The following is a 14,301-nucleotide window of genomic DNA, read 5'->3' as shown; positions in this document are numbered from 1 at the left end:
GCTTTTATTGTTGATTACCATAGATTTAAAGGTTGTTTTTCAGTGGAAAGGGTCATAATGCTACTGCAGCTAAATCTTGGCCTATGATCATCATAGCACTGTATGGGGAATGGTTAGCAATTCGGCAGGTATCCCACAGAAAGATAAAATGGTGCTGGATAATGGAAAACGGTCATCATAAACACCATCCACAGGTCCTCTAACCCTTACGGGATCTTTCACCATGTTCCTGCTTGCAGTATCGTTTGCTGCTTGCTTGGTACTGTCAATGATCTCTGGAGTCTGCTGCTGTATTGAGCACAGCCTGGCATGTCAGCAGTGTCACTGTATCAATGTTAACCTGGCAACCCATCCTGTACCCATTTATGTAGTACAGACTGCCAAAGCCTCCTCACATAACCCAGAGCATCCGGAACAAAGACTGTGTCCCAAATGGCACCCTATTCCCTATATAGTGCACTACTTTTGACCAGGGCCCATAGGGTGCCATTTAGGACACAGACAGAGACAACACACCACAGGGATATACAGGATAATGATATCAATGATAATGAATGAAAATGTCTGGTTGGCCAGCCACTTGAGCTTTGTGTCAACATTAACATCTGGCCCGATCAGGTGCGGTCCATCCCGACACTAAGACAGGAATCAACATTTTCATAAATCATTTCAAGGTGTCATCTTAAGGTTACAGGGCTAGCAGTGCATGACCAAAAGAATGTGGACACCTGCTCATTGAACATCTCATTCCAAAATCATGGACATTAATAGGGAGTTGGTCCTCCCCTCTGCTGCTATAATTTATTTAACCTTCATTTAACTAGGCACGTCAGTTAAAAACAAATTCTTATTTACAATGACTGCCTACTCCAGCCAAACCCAGACAACGCTGGGCCAATTGTGTGCCACCCTATGGGACTCGCAGTCACGAACAGATGTGATACAGTCTGGATTCGAACCAGGTACTATAGTGATGCCTCTTGCACTGAGATGCAGTGCCTTAGACTGCTGCACCACTCATGAGCTCTTCAGTAAGGCCATTCTACTGCCAATGTCTGTCTATGGAGATTGCATGGCTTTGTGGTCGATTTTATACACCTGTCAACAACAGCTGTGGCTGAAATAGCTAAATCCACTAAATAGAAGTGATGTCCACATTCTTTTTTATATACTGCATAGTCAATTGCCTTTGAATTGCACAGACAATTCGAAGAAGCACTGTGAGGATTTAACTTTACATACTTGTTATCTATCTTTTCTACCTTTATGGTTACAAAATAAGAACAACCTTTTCCCAAACAGTGATTATCATCGTACCGTAAGAATTTAAATACAGTACAAATCACTGACATTTTAGTAAACAGGCTTTTAGACAGATATCCATGAAGAATAGCTTAAAAAATGAGTCTATTTAGTTAGTCACTCATGAACGCTCTTCTATCAGCTGGGTAAGTGTAATAATTATCAGCGTTACAAGTTTTTCCATCCTCCCTACTGTGCATCTCTATAATTGGTCCCATTACGTGGCACAGTCAGCCCTAGAACAAAGGGTTCCCAGAGAAGGGGGGGGGGGGTCATTCGAAACCCTGCAGAACCCATGCCACATTGACAAGCAGGGGGCATTTACATATGCTGACAGACTCGTCCCTTCCAAGGGTGGAGCATTTGGCACTTCATTAAACCAACATCAATATCTACTGATGAAAAAAAAAGGAGCAGGCCAAAACACTGGGAGACACCATAGTGAAATGACAGAGGGCTGTAACATTCAATCTCATTTTATGGGAGAGTATTATTTAAATAGAATTTAATTTGTACCGGAGTATTAGTGTCTGAATATTGCCTTGTGTGTCTGTCACTAGATTGTCTGCAATTGGTTTCCACAAGCTGTTCACCCGAATATCAGCTGCCAGCATTTGTCTCCCTCTGGGATTGTTCAAGCAAAATGTTCCCCACGTTCTGAATTTTGTTGATGTTTTGACAAAACTGCTTTATCATTTTTCGAGTGTGATTATGCTATTTTATTGCTGGTGGTATAGTAAATTGTTGTAATAATGCTAATCATTCATCCTTGAATGACTGTTGTTTTACCAACTTTACCAAGGGGATCCTACAATCAGTTACTGTGTCAGGCACAGGTGACATATCTGTGGATTCAGCAACAAGGTAGATAGGATATCTATCTAGAGTTGTGGTTTAGAGTTCATTGCATTATAATTCCCTGAATTAATTCCCTGATTTTGTTAAAGAGGCTAAATCCCCCATTCAATTTGACGCGCTGCTCATTTATCTGAGAACTGGGATGGGAAGCGGCTGGGTGGGGTTGGGATTCGGTGGGGTGTGAGGGTGGGGGTCCACTCTGGGAGGTGTCGTCCTGACCAGATGGGCCTCTCAGTGGCATAGTAAGAGTCCTCCTCACATGGCAGAAGAGACTGCAGGATCTCACAGAACCAAGACAGGGAATCCAGGTGGCCACAGTCCCTCCTGACCAGCTGGAGAAGCGATGGGCCATCTGACACAAAATTATACACTTTTCTTTTGCTGCTGATGCTGTGTGTTGTCAATGCCTCTCCTCAACACAAAGCCCGGGCCAATCAAGGAATTTATCCAAGAAGCTAGCAGAAAATCTTAGTTGCACTCAGATATTCAGGGATGTTGTGAAGCAAAGCAAAACAACATTTGAATGCACGATGAAGGCTATAGTGAGTAAGGAGCTGTGAAGTGCCCAAAAAGAAAAAGCAACCAACTTTTATATAAAATAAAAATGACATAGAGAAAAAGAATCTGATTCACCTTCAACTAAATGTAACACTTTATCCAGAACTACCCTTTGACAATTTCCCTTTTACATAATAACATCCAATAATGATTAAATAATTTGGGCTTATTTATTGTCAATGGTGTGAATAATTCACCGCAGTGATTTCAGGAAAAGGGGTTTTCCTTTCCTCAAATCCAAGTGAGAAAGTCGCATCTGCTCTTCGCCTGATCCTCATCTGATCGTCAGCTGACCCGGACTCCCGGAGGCAGGGTGGCCCTCATCTGATCGTCAGCTGACCCGGACTCCCGGAGGCAGGGTGGCCCTCATCTGATCGTCAGCTGACCCGGACTCCCGGAGGCAGGGTGGCCCTCATCTGATCGTCAGCTGACCCGGACTCCTGGAGGCAGGGTGGCCCTCATCTGATCGTCAGCTGACCCGGACTCCCGGAGGCAGGGTGGCCCTCATCTGATCCTCAGCTGACCCGGAGGCAGGGTGGCCCTCGTCCCCTTTCTTTATTATTTTTTTACTCAGAGCCGGAGTCAGTGGAGCTCCCAAGTGACCAGCAATGGGGCCAACAGCCAACTAACTGCCTCCTCTACTCTGACTAACCTTAATTAGTGACCACCTACCTGGGCTTCCCCTAAACCTGGGGCTGGGGGGACCTCTTTGTGGTCCTCAACTCATCTGAGGGGAAGGGGATAGACAGAGATAGATACTGGTAGAACAACAGCTGCTGATGGGGACATCACTATCTGGTTCCTATGGAAGAGCAGCATCCTCCTAAGAGAAATTGCTGTAACCTACAGTAATCTGATTCTCACACATCCATGAAAGCCATAGAATCTCTCGAATCCACATTGTATGTGAGTGGACACATGAGGTTAAACACATTAACTTGAACACATTAGCACATGATGATCTATAATGTATTTACAAAAACAATCAACAGTGCATATCATATGATGTTCTTACATGGAATGCTCTTTCACACTGACACACACACAAGCATAGAGATATAAAAGCCTTTACACAATAAGTGTTGAATAGACAAAGTGTAATTAAATGTATTTTGTGATGACAAGAGAATCTGCTGGGATACCTGAGGAATGCAAAGAATAGTATATTTTCTAAGATGGTCTACTACCGCCATCTAGTGTTTCAATCTGAAACATTCTAACTAGCGCAAACACCAGTGGGTTCAGCAGTGCGGCCGTGACATACACTAAGTGTACATAGAGAACATTAAGAACATATTCCTAATATTGAGTTGCACCCCCCCTTTGCCCTCAGAAAAGCCTCAACTTGTCGGGACATGGACTCTACATGGTGTCGAAAGTGTTCCACAGGGAAGCTGGCCATGTTGACGCCAATACTTGGCTGGATGTCCTTTGGGTGGTGGACTATTCTTGATACACACAGGAAACTGTTGAGCATGAAAAACCCAGCCGTGTAACTGGCACTTACTACCATACCCCCATTCAAAGGCACTTTTATCTTGCCATTGACCTTCTGAATGGCACACATACACAATCCATGTCTCAATTGTCTTATAATTCCTTCTTTAACCTGTCTCATCCCCTTCACCTAGACTGGTTCATTTGATTTAAAAGTGACATCAATAAGTTTTCCCCTGGATTCACCTGGTCGGTCCATCTCATGGAAAGAGCAGGTGTTCTTAATGTTTTGTACACTCAGTGTAAATCTAAGGTTAATTCAATAATAAACATGTTCATGGCACTATAACTAGTAATTACAAACCAAACATGAATCTGGATTCTGCTTGTCTCCTTAAATTCCCAATTATTCAACAAGTAATGGTTTAAAACCATATATTTGAAATAAGATAAGGTTAATAATGCAGATATTTACAACAATTGCTCCAACACCCTTGAGTGTGGGTTGTGAGTCATACTGCATAGAAATACATACAATTATTAACTGAACAACAGTTTGAAAACTTATACTTTACTCCATTGATCCAGGCGGATTTTTTTCTCACCACCGGGTGCCCTTGAAGACATACTTAGAGTCCAAACTCTAATCTGAGGCCAGATACGTCATTGTCTTTTCCTTGACCCCCACATTATTCACACATCACCCCAGTGGGTATAGGTACTAGCAGGTACTCCTGTCCAGGGGGTGTACTTGTACATCAAGCTGCCTCTCACTACAGAAACAAGAGATAAGCTCCTGCCGTATGGGCCGTTCTGGCTCGGATAAGGCTACTTACCAGTGGGTATGTTAGTGTCTCGGGTATAAGTCATCATCATAAAGGGCACCTAGTGTTGCAGAAGTCTCCTGACTCGAACAGGTTGCAGACATTGACTAAAGGAAACATAATGGCAGAGCCAAGCAGAGAGCCTGTCTGTGCCGCTGCTCCACACCACACCAGGGCGCTGTGGCTCTCGTCCCTCAGGATGACACCCACCATTACCTTCACATAGGACAGGGTCCCCGTAAAGAAGACCCACGACAGAACCTGAGGATTACATTGTGACTTTATTAGTTAGGTTACATGTACTATTCAAGTGTAAGAATTCAAGTGCAATAACATGACATACCTGATTCTATACTAATCAAAGGTTTGATGATCAGTTGATTAGTGGAATTAGATGTGTAGTGCCAGGGGAAAAACTAAAAAGTGCACTCCCAGGGTTTCCCAAACTCGGTCCTGGGGCCCCCCGGGTGCATGTTTCTGAGAAAGTGTTTCTAGACTGAGGCCTATTTCTATAGGTGGAGTTGTCACTCACTATTATGGTTTCTCCCAGCGCAGAGCCTTGTAGTAGTGGACATGGACTCATGGCAGCCATGGCCATGTTGTATCCTCCAAAGATTGAGCCCAGGAGACACAGTACACCCAGCAACACTAGTGACCTGAGTGCAAAACAGGAAACCAGAAAACAGTTTGCTAACTGTATATCTGAAGAATGTCATTCAACATAAAGATAACCACTGAGATGGCTGCAGTGATGGGCAGCTGAATGTCTATGTCAGTGTACAAACAATATCTATGTTCAACTGAGAACACTGTAAAAAATGGTTACTTATTGAACAGCAGGAAGCAATTTCTGCACATAATGCTGTCAAAGCTGAGATAATAATGCATATTGATTTGTCAATAAATGCTTGTTGTTGCTTTATCGTCAATAAAAGAGGAAAGCTTGAGGCTGTTTGGGGTTTTACCTTTTAGGAAAGAACAGGGCGACTATACAGGCCACTGGGTTGGCACAGGATGCCAGAGCCGCCGACAGGTGATAAGCCAGGTTACCGTAGGGCATGCAGGAGTACGTCTGCACCGAGGGCAACAGGCCGTTGGTTGCCCCGTTCACACAGACCACCATGAAATAGATAAAAGCTAACTGATAAACAGAGTGGAGTGGTTTAGCCAGCTGTGGCCTAGCCTGACCTGATTCCTCACTGTGGGGTTTTGGGTTAGAGTTCTGCTCGTCGGTTACCACTCCAGGGTTGTCGAGACCGAAGCAGACCGACGCCACTGTGCCAGTGTCTGAAACTAGGTTCTCTGTGGACAGTTCAAAGCTGCGTGGGAACCTGTTGAGGGCAGAGAACGCCAGCAGGCTGATGCACATCATCGCCGCCAAGAAGAAGAAAAACACCTCAGTGGAAAAGTTGGGCTGTAGATACTGGGTCTGGACAATGTACATGTCCTTTTCAGTGAGGTTACCAGAGGACTGAGTGCCATTTACACACTCGGCCATGCCGACGCCCTGGCCAAGAGCAACTAGACCAGGGATAAAGCCACTCAGGCCCTCTCCAATGAAGTAGGTGGTGATGTAGTGGGCTGGCAGCTGCATCATGAAGGGCAGGAAGGTAACAGAGGAAGTACAATCCACCAAGGCCAGGAAAAGGGTTAGAATAAAGAAGACTGTGCTCCGTGGTGCCGTTGCCACAACCGTGGTCTCATCCCAGAAGAACGCCAACAGTACACAGGCCAGGATGCCGATGGACAACACACTGTAGATGACAGCTCTCTCCCTCAGCCGGCCCGGACACAGCTTGTGCATGACAGTGACCAGCAGAGGCCCCAGGTTGGCCAGCTGGATGATGACTGTCAGGTAGGATGGTAGCTCCCAGCCCTCAGGGAGGGTGTTGACAATGAGGGGGAGCTCCACCCACAGGCCGTTGACAGCCACCCAGGAGCCCAGCCCGAAGCAGCAGGCCAGAACATGGACCAGCAGAGACATGGCTGTATTGTAACTGGTCCCAGTCAGGTCAGGTGAGGTGAGGTAGTCTTTTGGAGGAACTTCTGGTCTGAAGTGAAGATATATCTGATTGAACAGTTTCAACCTGGCCAGCCTTCAGAGCCTAGAAAAAGAGGAAACTAGAGATTATCTTAACAAATACTGAAAGTCAGTAACGGTGCGTGAGCAACCTCTGTCCGGTGAAGTCCACAAAGCATATTGCATGTAGCAAACAGTTACATGACCTACAGCATGGTCAAGCAAGTTAATGTTTCTGATATTTTCAGACTACTAAACTAAACAACTATTGAGTTAGAACCAATGAGAGTTACTGAGAGTTTCAAAGAAAACAGGAGCTACCTCCACTATTCCAGAACCATTTCATCTTCAACATTTCAACATCATCAAATAACCTACTGTATGCTTAGTCTAATACAGTGACAACTAAAAGATAGGAAAAACACCTTAATCCAATCATGTAAGCTAAATATGCTGTGGCTGTCCATGGTTCTGCCATCGTCCTCTCTTTCGTGTTGACGAAACGGTCTATGACTGTGTAATACAGTACACGCTTTTAGTTTTTGTTGTCCTATGCTACCTGGCTTGAATGCTTGCTTGCTAGCCTAACTTCCTTTATTGGGCAATGATGAGCCAGCTAGTTAAAATTAGCCTACTACATCTAGCTACATACTGAACTTCCATCCTCTAAGGGCCAGGGGCACAATGTATAAATTTATGGTTGGATCAGAATCGCCGTTATAATCAATGACCAGTACGGAGAATTAAGTAAAACCACTAGTCTAAATCCCTATCTCATTCCTTGGCTAATTTAGGAAAGAGACGATTCTAGGTAGCTAGCTAGCCACTGGAGGACAACGACACAACGAGATGCCACAATTCAAGTGTTTTCTGTCAATTATATTTAGCTTTTGATGTGATGTGATTGGTGTGAAGCCAAATCCAAACTGGCTTCCCTTGGTGCACCAGGACCATTCACAGTTGAGCTCACTCAGTTTAGCTCAACGCTAGTTGGCTATTATTGTATACTTTTTTTATCAAGGGAGGCGAAATGTTTGCAGGTTTCCCTTGCATTCAACGCTACGGGTTTCAACAATGTCATACTCTTTTTGACCAAACAGCATCAGATAGATGGGCGACACATACAGAGACAAAGGGGAGCTGTTTCACTCGCTCTGATGCTTTTCCGGTGAGATACTGTACATTCAGCCTCTTGCGAATTGAATGAAAATTATGAAACACATTTTGGGGGAAAACCTGGCTTCCCTTGGCATCCATGAATACACACCACTGCTTAAAGACACTGCTGCTAAAACTATCAAGCTAGATCGAGGATGAAATGAGTAAGACAATAATAATATTATAATTTTTTTAAGTATTATAGTACCAAATCTCTCTGCAAGGATCTATCAACAAGTAGGCCTAACCCTAGCCTAGACCAGGGGTTCCCAAACATTTTCACTCAGGCTCCCCTTCCAGCATTGGGGAACACTGGAAACTGCTGATGCACTATCAATTTCAAAATTGCACCTTGTGCATTATTGCAACTTTCAGGAGTAAGTTGAAAGCCAGACTGAGTTCCTTTTTCATTTTTGGGAACTACTGGCCTAGACCATGACCATCGTTACTGTATAACCAAGAGTAAATATCACATTGTTATTGTGGGTTTACAAATCAAAGGATCCGTTTTGCCTTTTAGATCATAATGAATCAGATTAAATAGAAAGATTCTAGATCAGCACTCCTACTCTGAGACTCTTTGTGGATACGTGCCCTGTTATTGAATGTGCATTCATTTTGTCATTGGAATTGGATATTTAACTTTTTGCCAAACAGCTTTTAACCCTACTGTTTTACACTTTAGCTGTGAGTCACACAGGGTGAAGCAACCTGGCATAAGCAGATCTAGGTCAACTGGTTCAACTCTGATGCTCTCTGTGTGACCTGTAATTTATGCACAGGGTGTTGTTGCTCAAGGGTGCAAATGTCACACGTCCAACTTTGAAATGACTGGTTTAGTTAATTAGTTACACTTTGATTACCTAAATGTTATACTGTATGTTAAATGTCAAAAATAAATGTAAGTCAAGGACAACTATGTAACTAACTGTGTAGATGGAGTAGTGAGAATCAGATGTATTGTATTTTTCATTTATACAGAGATGAGACCATGAAACCTTGAGACAATACTAGCAATTGTAACAGAGAAGTATTCAGTCTACTCAACGCATTCTTCTTACATGTCAAGCAGCTGAAGTAATTTTCACTTCCCTATCACTTCCCTCTAGAAACACAACGTACCATATGGCTGTGGGGGCCAGCCGGATGCCTAACTACGACCCAGATCATACAGGACACACACTTCTCAGAGGTCTCAACTCGTGACAATCCAAAACTTGAACTGGCTCAAGCTGCTGAACTTCACTCTCTGTACCCAAAGTAGCAAATGTTTCACTCTTCTCATAGTTCAGCTAAACATTTTATCAGTTTCATATCAACCATTGTCTGTAAGGATGCCATGTATACACAATTAATATTGACCATATTAGTCTTGAGACATCATTTGCTTTATATTTACTAGCTGTGGCTTTTAAGGAACTGGTGCTATTAGCATGTGTATTTTCGCATGACCACCTGCACCTCAAAAAAGCTCTATATTAAAACTTTTACTTCTGGAACTCAAGTCTCCTCTTTTACTTTTAAAAAGTTAACATTGTTACTGCACAATGGAAAAGTCTAAGAGGGATCCTTGGGAAGTCTAAGTGGGAACCAACATTACTTGATGTTAAGGTTAGGGGTTGAGGTTAGGAGTTATGGTTAAGGTTTAGGGCAGGGACATCCCAAGGATACCACTTAGCACAATTTAGTTTACATGGCCCTGCTCATTTCCTATCTCTGCTAGTGAAAATCAGACAGGCATTTCGCTTCCACACAGGATTTTATGATGTTGGGCCTAACAAATGAGACAATGTCAAAGCCAATACCATTACATACTGTGTATCTGGCTTACTAAGCACCAATGTGTTACAGTAATGTAGAGAGCCGTGTGAACTGCAAGAACTTTCAAATCATATTGATCACTATTATCTTTTGTCAGGGGAACGGATAATCAGAATCTGCCTGAAAAATACTTTCTTTACAATATTGATTTGAAATTGATACACTTTAACTTCCATGATTGTTCCATTGCATGACCATAAGGCAATATTACATTTCCAATACATCTCATAGGAACCAAGAAGATAAATAAGTATACTCACAGGTTTCTTGAGCCACTGCCTTATTGAGGAATCCAACACCCTCCCTCTCTCATCTTATATACAGACCTTTGGGACAATGCCACTGGCTTCTCCTTCACACACTGGCTGGAGGAGAACTAGGGAACTAGTGCCTTGTGGGTAGTTCAGAGTCCAGTCCAGCAGTCAGCTCCACCGTGTAAGAGTAAACTGAGCAGCTGTGCACTCTTTAAATCTGTACAACAGCAATAAAGTTAGATACATAGTAGAGATGGGACGTCCCCTTTCCTCTGCTTGCCCAGCCCCGAGAGACTAATGGGAGACCTATGGTCCCTCATCTCATTCAACAATTATGTGAATGGGAAATTCAGGAAGAAAGCGAGGTTGCTTATATCAGAGGTAGTCAGGTAATACAACCCAGGGTGTGTGTGTTTGTGTGTGTGTAAATGATTGGGATGTGGTATGGTCATTTTAATCATAACAATAATATCCAATAAAAATCTGTTTATTGACCGCCAGAATATACATTGATTAAGACATGAGAGGGCATCTACTCAACATCTTTGACCAATAATGACTCTGGTGAACACTAACTGAGATTCACATGAACTTTTATAGGCCTACACCGCTTTATCCTTTAACCAACAACAATAGTCCATGGGAACAATAACAATATCAGGGATCCCTCCCGAGTGACGCAGTGGTCTAAGGCACTGCATCTCAGTGCTTGAGGTGTCACTACAGACACCCTGATTCGAATCCAGGCTGTAGCATAGATTGGAATATGTTCCGGGATTCTTCCAATGGCATTGAGGAGTACACCACATCAGTCACTGGCATTATCAATAAGTGCATTGAGGACGTCGTCCCCACAGTGACTGTACGTGCATACCCCAACCAGAAGCCATGGATTACAGGCAACATTCGCACTGAGCTAAAGGGTAGAGCTGCCGCTTTCAAGGAGCGGAACTCTAACCCGGAAGCTTATAAGAAATACCGCTATGTCCTCCGATGAACCATCAAACAGGCAAAGTGTCATTACAAGACTAAGATCGAATCGTACTACACCGGCTCTGACAATCGTTGGATGTGGCAGGGCTTGTAAACTATTACAGACTACAAAGGGAAGCACAGCCGAGAGCTCCCCAGTGACACGAGCCTACCAGATGAGCTAAATAACTTCTATGCTTGCTTTGAGACAAGTAACACTGAAACATGCATGAGAGTATCAGCTATTCCGGACGACTGTGTGATCACACTCTCCACAGCCGATGTGAGTAAGACCTTCAAACAGGTCAACATTCACAAGGCCGCAGGGCCAGATGGATTACCAGGACGTGTACTCCGAGCATGCGCTGACCAATTGGCAAGTGTTTCCACTGACATTTTCAACCTCTCCCTGTCTGAGCCTGTAACACCAACATGTTTCAAGCAGACCACCATAGTCCTTGTGCACAAGAACACTAAGGTAACATGCCTAAATGACTACCGACACGTAGCACTCACATCTGTAGCCATGAAATGCTTTGAATGGCTCGTCATGGCTCACATCAACACCATCATCCCAGAAAACTTAGACCAACTCCAATTTGCATACTGCACCAACATATCCACAGATCATGCAATCTCTATTGCACTCTACACTGTAAAGGTCGACCGATTAATCGGAATGGCCGATTAATTAGGGCCGATTTCAAGGTTTCATAACAATCGGAAATCGGTATTTTTGGACACCGATTTGGCCGATTTTTTTTTTTTGCACCTTTATTTAATCTTTATTTAACTTGGCAAGTCAGTTATGAACACATTCTTATTTTCAATGACGGCCTAGGAACGGTGGGTTAACTGCCTCGTTTAGGGGCAGAACGACAGACTTTTAACTTGTCAGCTTGTGGGATTCAATCTTGCAACCTTACAGTTAACTAGTCCAACGCTCTATCCACCTGATTACATTGCACTCCACGAGGAGCCTGCCTGTTACGCGAATGCAGTAGAAGCCAAGGTAAGTTGCTAGCTAGCATTAAACTTATCTTATAAAAAACAATCTATCAATCATAATCACTAGTTAACTACACATGGTTGATGATATTACTAGTTTATCTTGCGTGTCCTGCGTTGCATATAATCGATGCGGTGCGTATCGTTGCTCCAATGTGTACCTAACCATAAACATCAATACCTTTCTTAAAATCAATACACAGAAGTATATATTTTTAAACCTGCATATTTAGCTAAAAGAAATCCAGGTTAGCAGGCAATATTAACCAGGTGAAATTGTGTCACTTCTCTTGTGTTCATTGCACGCAGAGGCAGTGTAAATGCAACAGTTTGGGCCGCCTAATTTGCCAGAATTTTACGTAATTATGACATAACATTGAAGGTTGTGCAATGTAACAGGAATATTTAGACTTATGGATGCCACCCATTAGATATAATCCATAATTGTTCCGTAATTCACTGAAAGAATAAATGTCTTGTTTTCGAGATGATAGTTTCCAGATTCGACCATATTAATGACCTAAGGCTCGTATTTCTGTGTGTTATTATGTTATAACTAAGTCTATGATTTGATAGAGCAGTCTGACTGAGCGGTGGTAGACAGCAGCAGACTCGTAGGCATTCATTCAAACAGAACTTTTGTGTGTTTTGCCAGCAGCTCTTCGCAAGCACAGCACTGTTTATGACTTCAAGCCTATCAACTCCCAAGATTAGGCTGATGTAATCGATGTAAAATGGCTAGCTAGTTAGCGGGGTGCACGTTAAACGATACTCGCTCTGAGACTTGGAGTTGTTATTCCCCTTACTCTGCATGGGTAACGCTGCTTCGAGGGTGGCAGTTGTCAATGTGTTCCTGGTTCGAGCCCAGGTAGGAGCGAGGAGAGGGACGGAAGCTATACTCTTACACTGGCAATACTAAAGTGCCTATAAGAACATCCAATAGTCAAAGGTTAATGAAATACAAATGGTATAGACAGAAATAGTCCTATAATTTCTAGAATAACTACAACCTAAAACTTCTTACCTGGGAATATTGAAGACTTATGTTAAAAGGAACCACAAGCTTTTATATGTTCTCATGTTCTGAGCAAGGAACTTAAACGTTAGCTTTCTTACATGGCTCATATTGCACTTTCACTTTCTTCTCCAACACTTTGTTTTTGCATTATTTAAACCAAATTGAACATGTTTCATTATTTATTTGAGGCTAAATTGATTTTTATTGATGTATTATTTTAAGTTAAAATAAGTGTTCATTCAGTATTGTTGTAATTGTCATTATTACAAATACATTTTTAAAATCGTCCGATTAATCAGTATCGGCTTTTTTGGGTCCTCCAATAATCGGTATCATAAAATCATAATTGGCCGACCTCTACCACACTGCCCTTTCACACTTGGACAAAAGGAACACCTGTGAGAGAATGCTATTCATTGACTACAGCTCAGCGTTCAACACCATAGTGCCCTCAAAGCTCATCACTAAGCTAAGGAACCTGGGACTAAACACCTCCCTCTGCAACTGGATCCTGAACTTCCTGACGGGCCGGCCCCAAGTGGTAAGGGTAGGTAACAACACATACGCAACACTGATCCTCAACATGGGGGCCCCTCTGGGGTGCGTGCTCAGCCCCCTCTTGTACTTCCTATTCACTCCTGACTGCACGGCCAGACACGACTCCAACACCATCATTAAGATTTGCTGATGACACAACAGTGGCAGGCCTAATCACCGATAATGATGAGACAGCCTATAGGGAGGAGGTTAGAGACCTGACCGTGTGGTGCAAGGACAACAATCAACAAGGAGATTATTGTGGACTACAGAAAAAGGAGGACCAAGCACGCCCCCATTCTCATCGAGGGGCTGTAGTGGAGCAGGTTGAGAGCTTCAAGTTTCTGGTGTCCACATCACCAACAAACGAACATGGTCCAAGCACACCAAGACAGTCGTGAAGAGGGCACGACAAAACCTATTCCCCCTCAGGAGACTGAAAATATTTGGCATGGGTCCCCAGATCAAAAGGTTTTACAGCCCCCCCCCCCCAGAACACTGCTGGTACTCTCTGCTATTATCTATGCATAGTCA

General features: G+C 43.3%; 1 protein-coding gene across 1 annotated transcript; it reads right to left on the bottom strand.

The window, feature by feature from the left end:
• Nucleotides 1-4,241: 4,241 nt before the first annotated feature.
• LOC112216227 (solute carrier family 52, riboflavin transporter, member 3-A) lies at nt 4,242-10,475 on the bottom strand. The gene is made up of 4 exons (XM_024376068.2): nt 10,239-10,475; nt 5,945-7,084; nt 5,512-5,635; nt 4,242-5,240 (listed from the first exon to the last, which is right to left on the bottom strand). Exons 2-4 carry the CDS (start codon nt 6,961-6,963, stop codon nt 5,028-5,030), a joined length of 1,356 nt encoding a protein of 451 aa, XP_024231836.1. The 5' UTR covers nt 6,964-7,084; nt 10,239-10,475; the 3' UTR covers nt 4,242-5,027.
• Nucleotides 10,476-14,301: the final 3,826 nt, after the last annotated feature.

Source organism: Oncorhynchus tshawytscha, linkage group LG16 (genome assembly GCF_018296145.1).
Source record: "Oncorhynchus tshawytscha isolate Ot180627B linkage group LG16, Otsh_v2.0, whole genome shotgun sequence".
NCBI classification, from domain to species: domain Eukaryota; kingdom Metazoa; phylum Chordata; class Actinopteri; order Salmoniformes; family Salmonidae; genus Oncorhynchus; species Oncorhynchus tshawytscha.
This window is presented reverse-complemented; position numbering and strand designations above follow the sequence as displayed.